General features: G+C 39.7%; 1 protein-coding gene across 1 annotated transcript in view; it reads right to left on the bottom strand.

Moving 5' to 3' along the window:
• Nucleotides 1–14590: 14590 nt before the first annotated feature.
• LOC135965281 (POTE ankyrin domain family member G-like) overlaps nt 14591–21030 on the bottom strand; it is a 54289-nt gene continuing 47849 nt past the window's right edge. The window contains exon 17 of the mRNA XM_065521803.1: nt 14591–14710. Within this exon, the coding sequence (XP_065377875.1) occupies nt 14591–14710 (120 nt within the window). The remainder of the gene's footprint in view (nt 14711–21030) is intronic.

The raw sequence follows: 21030 nt of genomic DNA, 5'->3' as shown, positions 1-21030 counted from the left end.
CCAGTGCGCCCTGGACTACTGCGCCACAGGACTCCTGTTCCGCCGCACCCTGGACTATGGCATCAGAGAACCCAGCTCCCCGCGCCCGGGACAAGGGCACCGGAGGACCCAGCACCCGGCGTCCTGGACTAAGGCACAGTAGGACTACGGCCACATTGTGTACTCCTGCACAGGAAGACCCTTGCAGGGCAGCGCACTGGACTGAGCTACTGAAGGAGCCCCACCCCTGCCTCACCCTGGACTAAGGCACTGGAGAACTCTTCCTCCACAGAGCCGCGGACTCTTGCAGGAGAGAACTTCCACCCAGCCTGCCCTGGACTGTGGCCCAGTAGGGCTCACACCACGTCATGGACTCCTGTACTGGGGGAAGAGTAGTGATAAATGTCCAGGTTTACAAGTTGAAAAGTAGCAATCAATGTGTTACAATGAATGGATTTGATGTAAAATTACAAATGCTGAAAACATTATGTGTAATTGCCTAGCCAGAACAATTACACAAGACAAAGAAATAAAATAAATCCATATAGGGAAGGAAGAGGTAAGATTGTTTCTGTTTTCTGAAAATATAATCTTAAGATAGAGAACATCTTAAAGACTCCACCAAAATAAATGGTTAAAGCCGATAAAGAAATTCAATGAAGTTAATAGTTACAAAATCAATATACAAATACCATTATTGTTTCTATACAATAATGACAAACTATTACCTGAAAAATAAATTGATAAGGCAATTTCATTTATAATAGAATCAAAACAGATATATAAATATATAAAAGACAGGAGTTAATTTAATCAAGAACGTGAAAGGTTTGCACACTGAAAACTATAGCACATTGATGACAAAATTAAAATAGCATAAATAAATGGAGAGACATCCTTTATTGATGAATTCAAAAATTAGTATTTTAAAAGTGTCAATGCTACCCAAAGCAATCTACAGATTAAATGTAAGCACTATGAAATTCCAATGTCATTCTTCACAGAAATAGAAAAATTACTCCTGAAATTTGTATGGAACCACAAAAGACCCCAACTAACCAAAGCAATCTTGAACAAAAAGAATAAAGCTGGAGGCATCAGACGACCCAATTACAAACTATATGACCAAGCTGTAGTAATTGAAACAGCATAGCAGTGGCATAAAAAGAGACACGTGGAACAGTGAAAAGGGATATAGAACCCATAAATAAATCCATATGTCTGTGGTCAATCGGTTTTTTGATAAAATAACTAAAAAATACACAAAGAAGAAAGAAAATTATTTTCAATAAATGGTATAGAAAAAACTGACTATCCACATACAGAAGAATAAAATTTGACTTTTATTTTTCTCTTTATACAAGCATCAAATCAAAATTAAAAACTGAAATGTAAAACTACCACAAGGAGATAGAAAAGAAGACTGTCTGACATTGGCCTGAGCTATGATTTTCTGTAGATTATTCCGAAAGTACAGGCAACAAAAGCAAAAACACACAAATGAGATTGCATAAAACTAAAAAGCTTTTCCACAGGAAAAAAGCAATAATGAGTGAAGAGAACCCACAAATGGGATGACATTTTTAAACCATACATCAGATAAGGGGGCTCATATAATAATATATAAGTAACTCAACCTACTCAAAAATAAGAAAAAAATTATGCTTATTAAAAAAATAAGCAAAGAACCTGAATAGACATTTCCTAAGGCATACAAAAAAGCTAACAGGTACATGAAAAAATCACAAACATTCCTAATTATCAGAGAAATGCAAATCAAAGCCACACTGAGATATCACCTCACACATTTTACTAGGGCTATCATAAAAAGAGATGGAAGATAAGTGTTGATGAGGATGTAGAGAAAAAGAAACCCTGTACACTGCTGGTCGGAATGGAAATTAGTACAACCATCTTGGAAAACAGTATGAAGCTTCCTCAAGAAATTATAAACATATTTACCCTATGATCCATCAATCCCACTTCTGGATATATGTCCAAAGGAATTTCAATCAGGATGTCAAAAAGAGACATCTGCAATTTCATGTTCATTGCAGCATTACTCCTAATAGCCATGAATTAGAAACAACCTAAGTGCTTATCAACTGAAGAATGGATAAAAACAGGTGGAAAAATTGGAACCCTTCTACACCACTGGTGAGATTTCAAAATGTAAAACAGTCTGGCAGTTCTTCAAAATGTTACACATAGACTTAGCACATGAGGCAGCAATTCCACTCCTGTGTATTTACCAAAAAGAAAACAAAACAAATGCTACACACAGTAGTACACAAATGTTTATAGCAACAAAAAGTAGAAAACAACAGAAATGTTCATCAACTGAGGAGTGGATAAATCAAATGAATCCATAAAATAGAATCTTATTTAGCAATAAAAGGGAAAAAAGTGTTAATGCATGCTCCAGAATGGATGAACATTAAAAATATGTGAAGTGAAAGGAGTAAAAAATGACTATGTGTTATAATGATTCCATTTATGTGAAATGTCCAGAATAGGCAAATTCATATTCAGAAAGTAGACGAGTGGTCGCCTAGACTAGGAGGGCTTTAGGAAAGGCTGGAGAAAATGGGGAAAGTTTGCTAATGGGCGCAAGTCTCTTTAAGGCACATTAAAATGTTCTAAAATTATACTATGATGATTATTTCTCCACCCAGTTAATATACTAAAAGAATTTGAAGTTTGTACTTTAAATGAGTGAATTACACAAAGTATGAATAATATCTCAATAAAGCTGTGGGAAGTTAAAAGTATATGTAGGATGCATACAAAAATCCTACTTATCTTTATACATGAATGAAATTCTGTCATTTGTAAAAACATGGATGAATTTAGAGGATATTATACGAAGTAAAATAAGCCAATCGCAGAAAGACAAATATCTCATAATATCACTTATATGTGAAATCCACAAATGTGCACTCACAGATGTTAGGAGTAGAATGGTGGTTTATCAGAGGCTGAGCGGGGCTTGGTGGGGGGAAGTTGGGAGTAGAATGATGGTTTATCGGAGGCTGAGCAGGGCTTTGGAGGGGGAAGTTGGGAGTAGAATGGTGGTTTATCAGAGGCCGAGCGGGGTGTGGGGGGGAAGTTGGGAGTTTAACGGTGGTTTATCAGAGGCTGAGCGGGGCGGGGGGGGGGAAGTTGGGAGTAGAATGGTGGTTTATCAGAGGCTGAGCAGGGCGTGGGGGGGGGAAGTTGGGAGTAGAATGGTGGTTTATCAGAGGCTGAGCGGGGTCGGGGGGAAGTCGGGAGTAGAATGGTGGTTTATCAGAGGCTAAGCAGGGCCGGGGTGCAGGTAAGTTGGGAGTAGAATGGTGCTTTATCAGAGGCTGAGCAGGGCGGGGGTGAAGTTAGGATTAGAATGGCGGTTTATCACAAGCTGATCAGGGCGGAGTGGGGGGTGGGAAAAGGGGAACTATTCAATGGGATAATGCTTCAGCAAGGAGAGATACATTCTGGTGATATGGTGCACAGCAAAGTGATAGCAGTTACTCATAATGAAGTGCGTATCTTAAAACTGCTAAAATACTACAACTCAAATGTTTCACCACAATGTAATAAATATGTGAGGTGGAGGATATGTTATTTAACCTAATTTGTCCATTTCACAATATTTACATGTATTGTACCACATTGTATCCATATATATTTATTTATCAATAAAAACAAAATTTTCAAAAGCGAGCAAAACAGTTGTGCCAGATCTTCATCTAAAGACATTTCTGAGAAAAATGTATCTGTTTTCTTTCAGAATAAATTTACAGTTAATAGATATCATGTTACCTAAAGTAAAGCGGATAATTTTGGCCATCAGCTTATACTGTGGGATAATCTCTTTTTGCTGACCTTGTAAAAGCTGCAGTGGATTAACAACAAGTAGGAAAGATTTTTATCATGATCAGGTAAAGGTTCTGCATGCTTCTATTTTGAATAATATTGTCCCCCTAGAATCGCAAAGTGTGAATGCCTTTTGTTTCAGAGGTCTAGCCCTAAATGGTTTAGTCAATTACATCTTGCATTCTAAAACAAGTCCTGGTGCGTTTAATTGTGTTTTTAATTTAACTATCATATATGTCTACTTTTCTGTTAAAAGTCTGTATTTTACAGAGGCCCTCCATACGTATAAGTGCTTTTATGATAGTCTATCCACTAAATTTCAAACATAAGTTAAGGAACAGTTTTGCTTTTATTTTTTATTATTGTTATTATATTTTAAGGCTAGTCAAGTGAAGCAGTGGGAGTGGAGAAGGAACTGCTTTAATTTTTATATGTTGGTGTTACAGGCTGTATGTGACAGGCTATATATTTGTCGGCTGAATTTTAGAAACAAAGTGAAATATTTATTTCGTATTTCATTAGATATAGGGATGATGATTACTTCAAGGGATTGTCGCTAGACTGAAAGCATCACATCATCAATCACTTGGAAACAATATTTTGCCTATGTGTTCTGTTACGTTGACAAAAACTTTTATTGTGGCAATATACCTCACAACTGAAATATGTGAAAAATATACAGAAAAAAAGACAATATTTGTTATTAAGGGATATTTAGGCCTGAGCTGCAAGATGCAAATATTTAAAACATACACTTTTTAAAAATTACATTTAAAATGTAAATTGAAGCAAGGCATTTAGAAAAAGACATAATATCTACTATAAAAGTCCTAGGTTAGAAAAGTCAAAATACTAAATGAGAAAATAATGCTTCTTGGGTAGTTTAAAATCAAATATGAGTCAAAAAATTACTCAGAACATTTTGTAAGATTAAGAAAATGTATACAGTTTCTTTGATATAAAATGAAATAAATGTCTGAAATAACTTTAATAGAATAGGCAAACAAGGGCAAAGGAGAGGTGTATGCAGAATAAAGTGAACATATTATTCTAACAATGAGAGGGACAGAATTGAATGATTGCTCTTGGAGACAAGGGATTTTAATGTCTAAGTCAATGACAAAACTTTTGTTTGCTAGTTAAAAAATGTACTTTAAACCTGGTGAAGGAATAAAGGGTGGTGGAGGGGATGATTCTTTGTACACTAAACTGGTTTTAATGACTATTGAATTAATCATAAGTTCAAATGATTTTATGGAGATCTTTTCTTTTTTATTTGATATTTCTGGACTGCTTCTCTCTTTGTATTTGCTCCATTTTTACCTGCTTGAACAAATTTTCCCCAGAAAGTTTAGGAAACACTGTAACCACATGCTCCAGCATGATGTGATCCCTGAAAGCATTTGCAGCTGGGGGAGGAGGCAAAGGGGCTTCTCTTTCAACAAATGCATATTAATCTCGGTGAAAACTCAGAAGTTTAAACATGGTCCTCCTTGGGTCATGTGGCTACCCCAGGACCAGTCATTGCACCAGACATAGGACATAGTCTCAAAAGCCAGGCTGGAGTCAAGGTTCTCTGGTGGAGTTTCCACTTTAGAAATGGGTTTTGTCAGGCTTTGTGTTTTCGTGTTACAGACATGATAGCCGTATATCTATCTATTCCACTTCCAGTGGAGATGAAAACCTAACGCATATGCCCACTCAATGGATTTTACATGAATCTTCATAGCAGCTTTACTTGCAACAGCCAAAACCTGAAAACAGTCCAAATGTCCATGGACAGGTGAATTTGTGACTGAAAAATTTACTATGGTATATGTATATAATGAAATAATACTCCCTAGTAAGAATAGAACAATTGATAGATGTAGCAACATGAATAAATCTCCAAAATAGTGATGCTGAGTGATGTAAAAGTATACCCACCCTATGATTTCAAGTATTTGGAAATAAAAACTCACAGGGACTGCAGGTGGATCAGTGGTAGCCTGTGGATGGGATGGGGATAGGCAAGAGAAAGTGAGTAGAAAAAACACAAGAAAACTTTGGTGGTAAAGGTAATGGGTATGCTTTTTATTTGAGTATGTTGTTGGTTTTATAGAGCTACATATACCAAGAATAATCAAAATGTACAATTGAAGTATGTGCAGTTTATTGCATGTAAATAAACCTTTTAAAAATTAACTGATACAAATTGACTTACATGACCAGAAATCTGTTGAAAACTCTCATGTTTTCTTCCCTATTTTTATTCTTGTGTGCTCTTACAGACCGTGTGAACACATTTCTCATCTTACTGTTCTTTTATGTCTACATTTCTCCAGGTCAATATAACTATCACCATAATTTCTTGCTTTCTCTTTAGTTCATTAGTAATTATGAGTAATGTATTGAAATGTTAAAGATATGTTCATGCATTCAGAATCCTCTGCTCTCTGATCCACATAATAGTGAATTAAGCTGTCAACAATTACACAGAATATTGCTCCTTTGTTTGTTTGTTTGTTTTTTGATGAAGTCTGTCTTGGTTACCCAGGCTGGAATGCAATGGCACATTCTGGGCTCACTGCAACCTCCACCTCCCGGGTTCAAGCAATTTTCCTGCCTCAGCTTCCTGAGCAGCTGGGATTACAGGCATCTGCCATCATCCTCAACTAATTTTTGTGTTTTTATTAGAGATAGTGTTTCACCACATTGGCCAGGCCGGTCTTGAACCCGTGACCTCAGGTGATCTGCCCACCTTGGCCTCCCAGACAGCTGGGATTACAGGCATAAGCCACCATGCCCAGCCAGAATATTGCTACATTTTCAAATAGCTACAATTAACCCTGATCTGGACACCTTGAGTTGATCATAGCTTTGTAAAAGAGGATAGCATTGTAAAACTATAAAAGTAGACTAATAATAAATAACAGAATGATTTCAGCATAAGAAATAACACTATCCTAAGCAATAATAAATAAATAAATAAATAAATAAAGCTGGAGGAATTCTATTATCTGACTTCATATTATACTACAGAATTATAGTAACCAAAAGAATGTGGTACTGGCATAAAAACAGACCCATAGATCAGTGGAACAGAATAGAGAACCCAGTAGCAAATCTACGTAGCTACAGTGGACTCATTTTTGACAAAGGTGCCAAGAACATACACTGGTGGTAAATGGTGTTGATAAAACTGGATATCCATATGCAGAGGAATGAAAACCGACTAGTATCTCTCATAATATATGAAAGTAAAATCTAAGTTGATTAAAACTCCAACAATAAAACTAGTACAAAAAAAGTTTGAGGAAAATCTCCAGAACATTGGTCTGGGCAAAAATATTTTGAGCAATACCCACAAGCACAGGCAACCAAAACACAAATGGACAAATGGATCACACTAAGTTAAAAAGCTTCTGCCCAGAAAATGATACAATCAACAAAATTAAGAGACAATCCACAGAATGGGAGAAAATATTTGCAAACTACTCTTCCGACAAGGGATTAATAATCAGAATATATAAAAAGCTCAAACAACTCTTTAAGAAACAATCTAATAACCTGGTTTTAAAAAGGGGGTAAAATATTTGAATAGATATTTCTCAAAAAAAGACCTACAAATGGCAAACAGGTATAAGAAACGGTGCTCAGTATCACTGATCATCAGAGAAATGCAAATTAAAACTACAATGAGATACCATCTCACCACAGTTTAAATGACTTGTAAGCAAGCCAGGGAAAGTCTACTTTGATTGACTTATGGTCCTAGTCACCTGGCAGTTCCTTCAGATGTGGCTTCCCAGGTTTGTGTATCCATGTGACAATGTGCCTGTGTGCCCTTGTGTCCACGTGACAGTGTCTGTGTGGTGGTATCTGACAGTGTGGAGGTGTGTCCATGTCACAGTGTGGCGGTGTGTCTGTGTGTGTGGCAGTGTCGATGTGGCAGTGTGTCTGTGTGTTCGTGTGAGAGTGATGGTGTGTCCCTGTGACAGTGTGGTGATGTCTCCGTGTGCCTGTGTTCATGTGACAGTCTGGTGCTGTGCCCGTGTGGTGACTTCTCCGTATGTCTGTCTGTCCGTCCATGTGACAGTGTGGCAGTGTGTCCGTGTCATAATGTCTCCGTGTGTCTGTACATGTGACAGTGTGGTGGTGTGTCTGTGTGTCCGTATGGTGATATCTCCATGTGTCTGTGTGTCTGTCCATGTGGCCATGTGGTGGTGTGCCCGTGTGGTGGTGTCTTCGTGTGGCGGTGTGTCAGTGTGACAGTGTAGCAGTGTTCCTTCTCCAGTGTGTGGAGCTGGCACCCTGCCCTCTCAGCCCAGGATGCCCCAGAAGGCCCCAGCTTGGCAGGCAGGAGGTGGCTCCTGTGGAGGGAGGTGCAGGGAGCCCCGAGAGCTGAGTTTGTGGGGTCCCCTACATTGGGTGGGAGTGAGGAGAAAGGCACCCAGGCAGCCAGGAGAAGGCTGGGCCTGCCCTAAGGAGGTGACCCGCTCTGGGCCTGCATTTCCTGGGCCGACTACTCCAGCTCAGTCATCTTGTCCTGAGTCCTTTGTGGGCCTTGGAGATTGCTGAGATTTGAAGAAGGGAAGGTCATCTTTGTTGCGGAAAGCCTGATGTGTTTCTCTATTGCTGTCACTTTTCAGCCTCATCGCTGGTGAAACATCAAATGTCGGACACCTTCTGCCAAGAAAACTCCTGGAAGTAAATGTGGGGACTGGCAGTATCCAACCAGAGTCACACGGGGATTTCTGTTTGTTTGGAAATCTGAGTTTTTCCCTGTGGGTGGCGGAAGCGGAGCAGCTCTGCGGCGGGAAGGCAGGTGGGTTCTGTGCTACAGGAAGGTCCTGGCCTGGGGCGGAGGCGCCAGAGGGGATGGGCGGTCAGGGGCTGTGCAGGCCACCGGGCAGTGTGCATTCCCCCGGCTGGTCGCCCAGGAGGAGGACAGGTCCCGGCCTGGCGGGATCAGAGGCAGCCAGGCTGCGCTGCGGTCTGTGAACCAGGCGTGATGGCTGGCAGAGCGGTAAGCCATGTCGGAGGGGGACTCCCGGGCACCTGCTGTGCATCCTCATGACCAGGACACACACCGGCCTCTGGAGGCCAGGCGGAGCAAACAAGGGGCGCCAGGCAAGGTTTGGGGTTCCCGCGGCGGGAGGTGGGTCCCTGGATCCTGGTGTCCTGCTGCTGTCCGGAACATGGGCCGCCTTCCCTCAGGCGCAAGCCTCCAGGGTCGCCTATCTGCAACCTCAGCACAGTTCCTGGCTGGTGGGAGGATGGGGCGGAGGCCTCAGGGCCCAGCTGGGTGTGCAGTTTCTGCCACTGGCGGTGGCGCAGGGGTGAGCTCAAGCTGTGCCCAGGCAGGAAACTCTCCGACCTTGCCAGCTTCCGCGCCAGCTTTGGTGACTCTCTCCAGCTCAGCTTCAACACCGTTCAACAGTTCTGTGTTCTCTATTATCACAAGAATTCTTTCTGTATTTGCTATCCTTTATCACATAAGAATTTAAAGATGCATGTGGAGTGAGATCACAGTTGAAACATTAAAAATATATAATTTCAAGTGTTGTTTAATTTTAATTTTCTAACAAGTAAAATTATGACCCTAGTGCTAATATAAGATAAACACGTATCAACAGTGTTATTCAACTCAGTAAGCAATGAAGTTTCCAGTAAAAGGTTGAAATCATTGCAAGGAACATTAAAGTAGCTTTACAGCCAATGTTCAGGTGAGATCGTTGGTTAGTTACAATACTAGATAGTATCCAACATAGTCAGAATCTGTCATCTTTGTGAGTTATCTCTTCCATGGCACAGAAATTATGCGTTTCTCTACTGTACAAAATATTTATCTTTTCTACTACTTCTGCACATAAAAATATTGCTAGTCACAAAAGACCAGGATTGCACTGAAAAAAAAAAAAATCTGAGTACTATCTCTCACCTGTCTTCATACTTCTTTTCTTCCTTTATGAAATATCTTTGAACTGCATTTTCTATCTGAAGGTCTCTGGAGAGAGAGAGTAAAATGAATAGAAGCATAGTAAGTGAATATTTTGATAACATTTACAGCTTTATTCATGTCGAATGAACATAAAATACACTACCAATATTTAAAGCGTAATGAGATGAATTTGATGTATACATGTGCCCATTAAACAATCACCATGAAGGGGTCAGTGAGCATATCCAATACTCTCAAAGCTTCTCAGTTCCCCTTGGTAATGCACGCTCATACCTCTCAGGTGTGAAGTACTGAGCTACACACACACACACGCATGCACACACACACACACACACACACACACACACACACACACACACACTGGGATATCTAATTGTTTCAGAAGCAACCCCGTCTCTACTAAAAAAATACAAAAAAACTAGCCGGGCGAGGTGACGGGCGCCTGTAGTCCCAGCTACTCAGGAGGCTGAGGCAGGAGAATGGCGGGAACCCGGGAGGCGGAGCTTGCAGTGAGCTGAGATCCGGCCACTGCACTCCAGCCTGGGCGACAGAGCGAGACTCCGTCTCAAAAAAAAAAAAAAAAAAAAAGAAAATGTTATGTCCATGAATACTCTAAGAAGTTTATTAAAAACTAGCTGAAAGCTGATATACATGTGTATATCTATATTTGTACCACATTGTCTTAAGTACTGTAACTTGATAAGTCTTGAAACCAGGTGCTGTTAATTATCCAACAGCACCTGGTTTCAAAGTAATTGTTTCCTTTCAAAGTAATTTGCCTTTATAGGTCCTCTACCCATCAACATACATTTCAGAATTTTAGTTTCTCAATTTCTAAAATAAGGAATACAGCTGTGATTTGATTGGAATTCTTATAGATCAATGTGGGAAGAATAGACATTTTAACAGTATTGAGATTTATGACTCATATATTCCATTGATTGAGGTCTCTTATTTATTTTAACAATATTTTGTAGTTTTGTAGTTTTCAAACGTTTCTCTTTTTTGCAGGTTTATCCCTAAGTACTACACGCTTTGATATTTGCAATAATATCAAAATTATGGTAATATTAATGTAAATGTTTCATTTTTTCCTCCAGTAATTGTCAGGTAGCTTTAAATCATAATTTAATTGTATGATACAACGGGGTTTTGAGAAACGTATACACATTGTATATATACATTTTTTTCAGTTTGGCAGATTGACTCCACTATCATATCATAATTTAAAATTGCACTAATTACCACCAGCCTGCTCTCAAGGACAGTACATCAAAATATGTATTACGTTTCAGTTATTTAGCATCATGAAACTCTCACATTGCACTTACTTTTGGAAACCTGGAATAAAACAATAATGTAAATATCAGCTCACAGGCAACATATGGGTACATGTGACAATTTTCTAAATATCGACCTTTCACTATTTAATTCTCTGTTTATATTGTCGATTTTTTCCCTCCTCTTGAAACTCTCTTACACTGCTTATTAAATTTTGGTTCAATTCTCTCCCTACTTTTTCCAATAATCTACTTTCTAATATTTTACTGATGCTGTGCTCCTTTTCATTTGGACACTTTTAAAAAGCTGCGTAATTTCTCCTTTGTATTAAAATGCAAATCCATATCCAAAATAAATGAGCGCAGGGACCAAACAGATGTTTGTGCAGTGTGTCCATGAGCAATATTATCCACAATAATCAAAGGGAAGGAGCAGCCCATGTGAATATTGATAGATGAGTAGTTAAAAAAATGTGGTATATACGGCAACGTCATAATATTCGGCCTTAAAATATATTCTGAACATGCTATGAAATAGATGAAACTTGAAGATATGCCAAGTGAAATAAGCCAGTTCGAGAAATTCAAACATTCTATATCATGCCATTTCTGTGAGATACTTTGTGAAATTTGTAGAGACAGAAAGTAGAATGGTGATTGCTACGGGGAGGGGGAGGGAGAGGAATAGGAAGTTGGTGTTCAATGAGTACAGAGTTTTAGTTGGAGAAGAAGACAAGTTTTGGAGGTCTATGGTGGTGACTGTTGCACAACAGTGCAAATATACTTAATGCCACAAAACCGTGCACTTAAAGTGATTAAAAACGTAAATCTTTTGTTCTGTATATCTTTCCAGAATTATAAACCTGTAATGACAGTATAGAAATAGAACATGTTATATAGCTTTAGGTGATGATATTTTACACATTTGCACATATAAAATGCTAAATAAATTAAACATGGAATGAAGATTTGTCCTTAAATATAATTTACAAGAAGACTTTGATATTTGTTTTTCACAAGTGAAGCATTCTTATAAAGTGTCATGACCTTTTGGGGGAACCTCTGGGAAAAATGGAGAAACTCTGAAGCTACATTCTCCCTAACCTCTCTTTACAGGGAGCTCCTGCAGCTCCTACAGAAATGAGTGGCTGAGATTCTTGATTGCCTAGCAGAACTTCTCATCCAAACCCTTTCCCTTTTTAGTGTCTCTGTATCAGTATGAAAGTTCTGTAAACTGTAGTTCCTTATTTTAATCCCAAAGCACAGTAACAATATATTTCATCCTAGCATTGACAGTTTCTGTGAGTGTTTTGTTTAATTCTTAAGACTCTATCTTTGGGATTCCAAAGAGCCTAAAAAGTAAAATATTTTAAAAAGGGAAAAGAGAAAAAGAGAAAGAAAATAAAATCAATAGCCCATTCTGTCTCTGTTATTAAACACCAGAATACCTTTCTGTTAATCTAATTAAAATTAGTGACATCATTTAGCATTTATGTCTTGAACAAAAGTTTGGAATCCTGAAAAAGAAATTTAATTTGCTAATAAATATATTTGAGTGGAATTGAAATCCTTATATATTACTTCAAATAAGAACACAAGATGAATTATGATATAGAAAATTCTATCTCTCATTGTCCAAAATCTAATAGTTAAATTGAACTTATCGAATAACATTATTTGCCAGGCATGTGGCTTACATCTGGAATCCCAATACTTTAGGAGGCAAAGGCAGGTGGATTGTTTGAGCTGAGGAGTTGCAGACCAGGTTTGGCAGTACAGTGAAACCCAATCTTGAAAAAAAAAAAAAAAAAAGCCAGGTGTGGTGGCTTTCCTGTAGTCCCAGATACTCAGGAGAATGAGGTGGGAGGATCACATGAGCCTGGGGAAGCTGGGGCTGCAGTGCACCATGATTGTGTCACTGCACTCCAGCTTGAGCAACAGACTGAGACCCTATCTCAAAGAAAGAAAGAGAAAGAGAACAAAAGAACAAGAGAAAGAAAGCAAGAAAGCAGGAAGGAAGGAGGGAAAGAAGGAAGGAAGGAAGGAAAGAAGGAAAGAAGGAAGGAATGAGAAAGAAAGGAAGGAAGGAAGGAAAAATAATGTTTTTGGTGCCAATAATCTTTGTGAAATTATACATGGAATTTTGCTTTAATGAAATAGATTTAACTCAGTTGTGACATGATTTAAGTGTACTGACCCTAGCAATCAGAGACCTCCGAATCTGCACAATGACTTGACAGTTACATTTGACAAGAATTGATTCTCCTATCTTACATACAGCATAGTCAGAATTTCAGAACTCCAACTTTCCCTATGCTATTTGTGCACATTGCTTAATATCTCTAAGACTCGATATTTTTACTCTTAAAATACGGCTAATAATAGTACCTAGTTTTTATAACATGTATCAAAAGCATTATACTTTAAGGCAAATAGTAATTTCTCAGTAAATATTTGCTAATGTGTGTTTTAGTACAAACAGGAAAATTGGATTATGATATTTATGACACTGTTGATTCTCCTTCTAGAAACATTTAATTGTTTCTAAAACTTGTTTTCAAGTAGAGCAGTATTTTGTGTTCAAATTGAAAATAATATATGTTCATACTTTTTTTTTAAACTATTCCTTGAATATTTTCATTAAAAAATTCCTAAATGAGCTTGAGCAAGGAGGACAGGAGAGATCAGTAAAATAAGGTTTTGTGGCATAGGAGACATTTGGTGGAGAGCTTTCAGCTCAAATAAGATTTGAAAAAAAAAAAAGAGAGAGAGAGAATTTTTATAACAAATGTAAAGGCAGGATTTATCCTGATGAGCTTGTGAAGAAAATACAGAGTATAACGTAATCCAAAAGAGACTAATCAGTCAAAGTAGTTTTGAAGGAAATATCTCGAAGAGAGAGAACATAAAATGAAGATCAGGCATGTAATTATTTTAATAATCTACCCATGAGATAGAAAGTACTGGGTTTTTTTAATTGATCACAAAGGGAAAATAGTTTCAAGAACCATTCTTTGTTCAGCCTAAAGCAGATTTTACATTTTGAAACAATGACATATTGTGCTAAGTAGATAATATCAACATCCGTGTGTATATGAACAATTCTGTTCTCAATAAAAACACTTTATTCACACAAGTGATGATTATCTGCATTTGATTTAGTGCCGAATGACCAAAGGGGGACTAATAAAATTTTAGAAATGCAAGCGGCTTAACTGGAAAATCATGATCATATTCAACTCATCATGACTGAAATAAGAAAACAAAGCAAAAAATAAATAAGAAAAAAATTGACTACGTGAACATTTGCTTCTCTCCTAAGAATCAAAACACTTAATTTGCTGTGGCTTAAAAGCATCTAGGTCCACAAGCCATGCAAAAGTCTACTGTTTCTGGGAGATAAGAAGAAGCAAAACACATCAGCTTTCAGAGAAGGCTAAGAAACCTCTCACACCCTACTCCACCCCACCTGAGACCAGGCAAAGGATCACTGCTTCTAGGGCATGGATGGAGGAAAAATACTTCTCCATCAGGAGAGGAACAAGGATTGTTTTGGGGCCCAGGATTTTGCACTAATGCAGAGTCGTGCTACTGTGGTAAAGGGTTGGAAAATCTCCATCCAGCGACCACAGACAAAGGTGCATTGTTCCTATGGAAGGAGAAAGGAAAGAGTTAGCCCTTATTGTGGGTTTGAAAACTTTCAATGATATAAATCAAAGGTTTTCTACCACTGAGGTGGGAGGAGGCAAGATATTATTTCTTCCTCAAAAACCAACACAGATAAGTGACAGTTTGACTCCCACTGGAATAAAAGTCGTGAAGTGCTAAAAATATCCCTTCTCTGAGACTCTGATGTTGAAACTGGCTCCAAAATAACATGAATCATCCCTCTGCTCCCAACCTCAATTTTCTGCGTAGTCACACACACACAAGAAATGATGTTCTACAGTTAGAGAGGAACAAGAAAGTGGAGAGACCCTCTCTGTGACATAGGTGGTAAGGACTACCGGAAGGTAACTGTGGAACAGGAGCATTGGCATATGCCCTGCAGAGCCTAAGGCCCCACAAAAGGCACATGGTATGGCAGCCTACTGCTGGAGAAATTGAAGTTACATGGTTCACTGAATGTTTCAGACAACACAGCAAAAACCAGCCTTTGTTCCTGCCCACACTAATAGCAGGACACAAACCAAAATGAAACAGAAACATAAAACAATCTTGACATAAGTAATTATCTCATGAGCTACTGTTTTTGTACATCTGATGATTTGCATTTTTTAGAAACTGGGAGACACATAAAAGCAAGTTAGAAATTTGAGTTATGAGTTATAATATTTTCAAAAGATAAAAAGTCGACAGAATCAAATTCAGAGATAATTCAGATGTTGGAACTAAATGCAAGTAATTTAAAATAATAATGATCAAAATGTTAAAGGATCTAGTTAAAAAAAAAAGACATGCATGGAAAAATGAGGAATTTCAGCAGAGATGGGAACAGTAAAAGGCAAAAGCTAGAAATAAGTGAAAGCTTGAGAACAGAGATGAAGAATTACATCAGCAAGCTGATTAGCAGACTGGTCATCAGAGTTAAGAAAGAAGCAGCTAATTTTATATTAGGCCAACACAAATTATTTGAATGGCAGCACAAAGGGAAGAAAGAGGAAAACAAAATAAACCAATGAACCAAGCAAATAAAATACTCCGGTGAGTCCAAGAATTCTCTGCCAATACGAAATTAACTAAAATACAATTAATTGGAATTCCAGAAGGAGATTAAAAACAGAGTGTGAGAGAAGAAAAATTGGAAAAAGATGACTGAGGACCCCAAGCAACCTCAAAAAGCTCCAAGAAAGATTAATAAAAAATTTAAAGAATGCTAGAATAATCACACTAGTCTAACTGATGAAAACCAACGATTAGCATAAATCTTGAATTCAGTTACAGAAAAATAGGAACATTGTGTACAGAGATAAACAAAAACAAACATTACAGTGAACTGCTTGTCAGCAACTCTACAAGTCACAAACCAATGATACAAAATTTTTAAATAACTAAAAAAAAATCAGTCCCCAATCTTATATCCATTAACTATATAACTAAAATAACAATTAAATGAAGACATTTTCAGATTAACACTGGAAGAGTCCTTGCTAACAGGTCTGCACTAAAATAAACGTCAAAACGATTTCTTGAAGCAAAAGGAATATGGAAGCAGATGAATGTTGAAACTACTCAAAGAAATAAAGAGTGCCAGGGAAGATATAAAGATATGTAGCCCAATTATTTTACATTGCTCTAAAGATCATGGATTGTCTAAAATTTTTTTTTTAAAAGAGTAACTTCACATCATGGAATTCATAATATTTGAGACTATAGTGCATGACATAAATAGTGTAAAGGAGGGAGGAAACAGAAATATACAATTTAAGGTTTTTATGCCATAGTTGATATAATATAAACTGTAGGTTACTGTAATAAGCTAGAATAGGTATTGAACTCTCTAGAGAAACAATGAACATTTTTAAAAGATTATATGTGCATTAATGTTTTCATAGAACTTCTAGCTTTTATTTATTTGTTTTTATTTTATTTATTTATTTATTTATTTATTTTTGAGACGCAGTCTCGACCTGGAGTGCAATGGCGTGATCTCAGCTCACTACAACCTCCGCCTCCCGGATTCCAATGATTCTCCTGCCTCAGCCCCCCGAGTAGCTGGGATTACAGGTGCATAGTGTGTGGATATTTTCTTCCATTCTGTAGGCTGTCTGTTCAATCCCATGAGAGTTTCTCATGCTGTGCAGAAGAAGCTATTTAGTTTAAATAAATCCCACTTGTCAGTTTTCATTTTTCTGGCAATTGCTTTTGAGTACTTACCCACAAATTCATTGCGAAGTGCAATGTCCAGAAGAATATTTCGTAGTTTTTCTTCCAGGATTTTTGTAGTCAGAGGATGTAATCTTATGCCAATGGGTCTTATTAATCAAATGACTCCACAGTGAGAATCATTACTCTGAAAAATCAATTTTGTTATAATGATGGAAATTTAAATACTTGAAAGTAAAAACAGATGCCACCTTATTGCTAGAATTCTACAAGGCAAATTGCTATTAGGGAGGCAGAGGAAATATATATATATCTCCAAAATATAATTTGCAGTGAAATAAATAGAAGCACATTATAAATAAACTTACCTGATTTTGCAAATTAACCTGTAAAGGGATTTCTACTCATTTTTCTATTGCCTGCATTGCGCTTTCTTCTAGATCCAATTTATAATTTTATACATCACCAATTTGTCTTCACCTGTGTGTTCTTTCCATAAGCATCTTAAGATTTAATATTTCTTCTTCCAACATATTTTTATCCTCCTCAAATTTTTTACATTCCTGTTGTACTTTTTTCATAGATAGTAACTCCCATTGAATAACTTGATTTTATTTAGTCAAATAGACATATTTTGAAGATACAGCTCCCAGCTGTGTTGTAATATCATCAAACTACATTAATAAAATAATACAGCTTGATAATGAAGGAGGCTGAGAATAATCTCATACAAAACCAGTAACAAAATTTGAAATATATTTACTTGCAATAAAATGTTATCTATAACATACATTCTTTAAATGTTAACCCTTAAATTACTCAGAAATTCAAGAACAGAGTAAAAGCCACCATGAGTCACAATCATATATTCTTTACTATCATCTTTGCCACAGAACTTCTGCACTTGATCTTTCTTTTATTTTTCTGATAATTTGTGTTTGTTCCTCCTTAAATGGCTCCAAGTTAACTCTTATTAGAAAGTTTTGAACCCCCTTCTCTCATCATCATGCCCCAAAATTTGTCAAAAAAAAGTTTCTGAGATATTATATTGAGTTATTTAGGCCAAAGTCAATAAATGGATCTTAGAATAAGACTTTGAAAATAATGTAATACTCTATGCTAGGCATGGTGGCTCATGCCTGTAATTCCAGCACTTTAGGAGGCTGTGGCAGAAAGATCACATTAGGCTGGGAATTTGAGACCAGCCAGAGCAACATAATGATACTATACTCTCAACAACAACAAAACCACATTTAAAAAACTAGCCAGGCATGGTGCCTTATGCTTGCAGCTCCAACTAATTGGAAGACCAAGGAAAAAGGATGGATTGGACTCAGAGTTCATGGCGGTGGTGAATTACGACAAAATTACTGCACTTCTGCCTGGATGAGAGACAAAGACCATATCTCAAAAAAACACAAAATAATCATATAAATAAGGATTCTAATGCCATAAGCCTTTTCCTAGGCTGTAAATGTTTTATGCTAATTTGAATTGCATTTTAAAACATAAAGTCCTCCTCAAGATGGCTTGTGGAGGCAACCAAGAAGCCTGCAGTGCCATACAAGCCCTGAGGCATGGACTGGAGCCCTAAAGCAAGCACACACCCTGCCACTGAGCCTGCTGCTCATTTCCTCTGTCTGGCTCCATTTGCAGCACAATTGTTGTACTGAGGCTTGTGCATACCTGGCAAGGCCAAGCTGGATCAAAGAGCAATGAGCCAAATCTGCAAGGGTGTGCCAGGAGCCGGTGGACCAGCACACCAACCTCACTTGCTGCCGTTCAGGATACATCATTTCTTCTATCCTAGAGGTAGGGCCTCAGTGCCATCTGCTTTCCTCAGGCCTCTGCTCCAGCAGCCATCAGGTGGCAGGCACTCAGGCTGTGGGAACCTGGGGAATTGACTGGAGCCCTAAAGGCAGTGCACACCCTGCTCCTGAGCCTGCTGCTCCTTTCCTCTATATGGCCCCATTTGTAACACAATTGTTGCACTGAGGTATGTGCATGCCAGGCAAGACCAAGCTGGCTCAAAGAGCAACCAGCCAATTCTGCAAGGGTGTGCCAGGAGCCAATGGACCAGCCACCAATCTCACTGCCAGTCAGGGTACATCATTTCTTCTACCCCAGGGGTAAGGCCTCAGTGCCATCTGCTTTTCCTCAGGTCTCTGCTCCATCAGCCATCAGCAGGCAGTCACTCAGGCTGTTGGAATCCAGCCATCCCTGCTTCCTTGAGTGGGTGAGGTTGATGGGTGCTCCACCTGTTCTGGGTGCACACTTGCAGAGATGGCTGGTGGCCCTTTGAGCCAGCTTGGCCTTGCCTGGCATGCACAGACTGCAGGTACCAAAGTGCTGCTCTGAGAGAGCTTGTCCTGCCTGGGGCCAAATTCTAAGCCTGGCCAGAGCCACAGAAAACCGAGTCCCTTGGGTTTAAATCCTGGCTGCTTTCTGCACTTGAACATAAAGTCCTCCTCAAGATGTCATGTGGTCTCCCTGCTTGCAACCAAGAAGCCCGCAGTGCCATCTGAGCCCTGAGGAATTGACTGGAGCCCTAAAGGCAGCGCACACCCTGCTCCTGAGCCTCCTACTCCTCACCACTATACGGCTCCATTTGTAAGACAATTGTTGCACTGAGGCTTCTGCATGCCACGCAAGGCCAAGCTGGCTCAAAGAGCAACCAGCCACCTCTGCAAGGGTGTGCCAGGAGGCTGTGGACCAGCCACAAACCTCACTCACTGCCGCTCATGGTACATCAGTTCTACCGTAGAGGTAGGGCCCCAGTGCCATCTGCTTTTCCTCAGGCTTCTGCTCCATCAGCCATCAGGTGACAGCCACTCTGTCTGTTGGAAACTGGCCATCCCTGCTTCCTTGAGTGGGTGAGGTTGGCAGCTGCTCCACCTGCTCCAGGTGAGCTTGTCCTGCCTGAGGCCAAACTCTAAGTCTGGTCAGGGCTACAGAAGACCTAGGCCCCTGGGTGGAAATTCTTTCTGCTTTCTGCACTTCAATATAATAAAGTCCTCCTCAAGACGGCCTGTGGTCTGCCTCTTGGCAAAAAAGAAGCCCGCAGTGCCATCTGAGCACTGAGGAATTGACTGGAGCCCTAAAGGCAGCTCATACCCTGCTCCTGAGCCTGCTGCTCTTTTCCTCAATATGGCTCCATTTGTAAGACAATTGTTGCACTGAGGCTTGTGCATGCCAGGCAAGGCCAAGCTGGCTCAAAGAGCAACCAACCACCTCTGCAAGGGTGTGCCAGGAGCAGGTGGACGAGCCACCAACCTCACTCACTGCTGCTCGTGTACCTCATTTCTTCTACCCTAGAGGTAAGGCCTCAGTGCCATCTGCTTTTCCTCAGGCCTTTACTCCGTCAGCCATCAAGTGGCAACAAGTCCGGCTTTTGGGACCTGGCCATCCCTACTTCCCTGAGTGGGTGGGGTTGGCGGCTGGTTCAACTGCTCCTGGCACACCCTTGCAGAGGTGGCTGGTTGCTCTTTGAGCCAGGATGGCCTTGCCTTTCATGCACATGCCCCAGCTGCTCCGAGTGATCTTGTGCTGCCTGGGGCCAACTTTTAAATCTGCCCAGGGCCACAGAAGGCAGAGTCCTCAGGCATCTACTCCATCAGCACCTGCTCCAGGCGCACCTTTGCAGAGGTGGCTGGTTGCTCTTTGAGCCAGCTTGGCCTTGCCTGGCATGCACAGACCGCAGGTACCGATGTGCTGCTCTGAGTCAACTTGTCCTGCCTGGGGTCAAATTCTAAGTCTGGCCAGGGCCACGGAATGCCTAGTCCCCTGGATTGCAATCCTGGCTGCTTTCTGCACTTGAACATAAAGTCCTCCTGAAGATGCCCTGTGGTCTGACTCTTGGCAACGAAGAAGCCCGCAGTGCCATCTGAGCCCTGAGGAATTGACTGGAGTCTTAAATGCAGCGCACACCCTGCTCCAGAGCTTGCTGCTCCTTTCCTCTATATGGCTCCCTTTGTAAGACAATTGTTGCACTGAGGCTTGTGCATGCCAGGCAAGGCCAAGCTGACTCAAAGAGCAACCAACCACCTCTGCAAGAGTGTGCCAGGAGAAGGTGGACCAGCCACCATCCTCACTCGCTGCCAGACATGGTAAATCCTTTCTTCTATCCTAAACGTAGGGCCACAG

Source organism: Macaca fascicularis, chromosome 10 (genome assembly GCF_037993035.2).
Source record: "Macaca fascicularis isolate 582-1 chromosome 10, T2T-MFA8v1.1".
Taxonomy (NCBI): Eukaryota; Metazoa; Chordata; class Mammalia; order Primates; family Cercopithecidae; genus Macaca; species Macaca fascicularis.
This window is presented reverse-complemented; position numbering and strand designations above follow the sequence as displayed.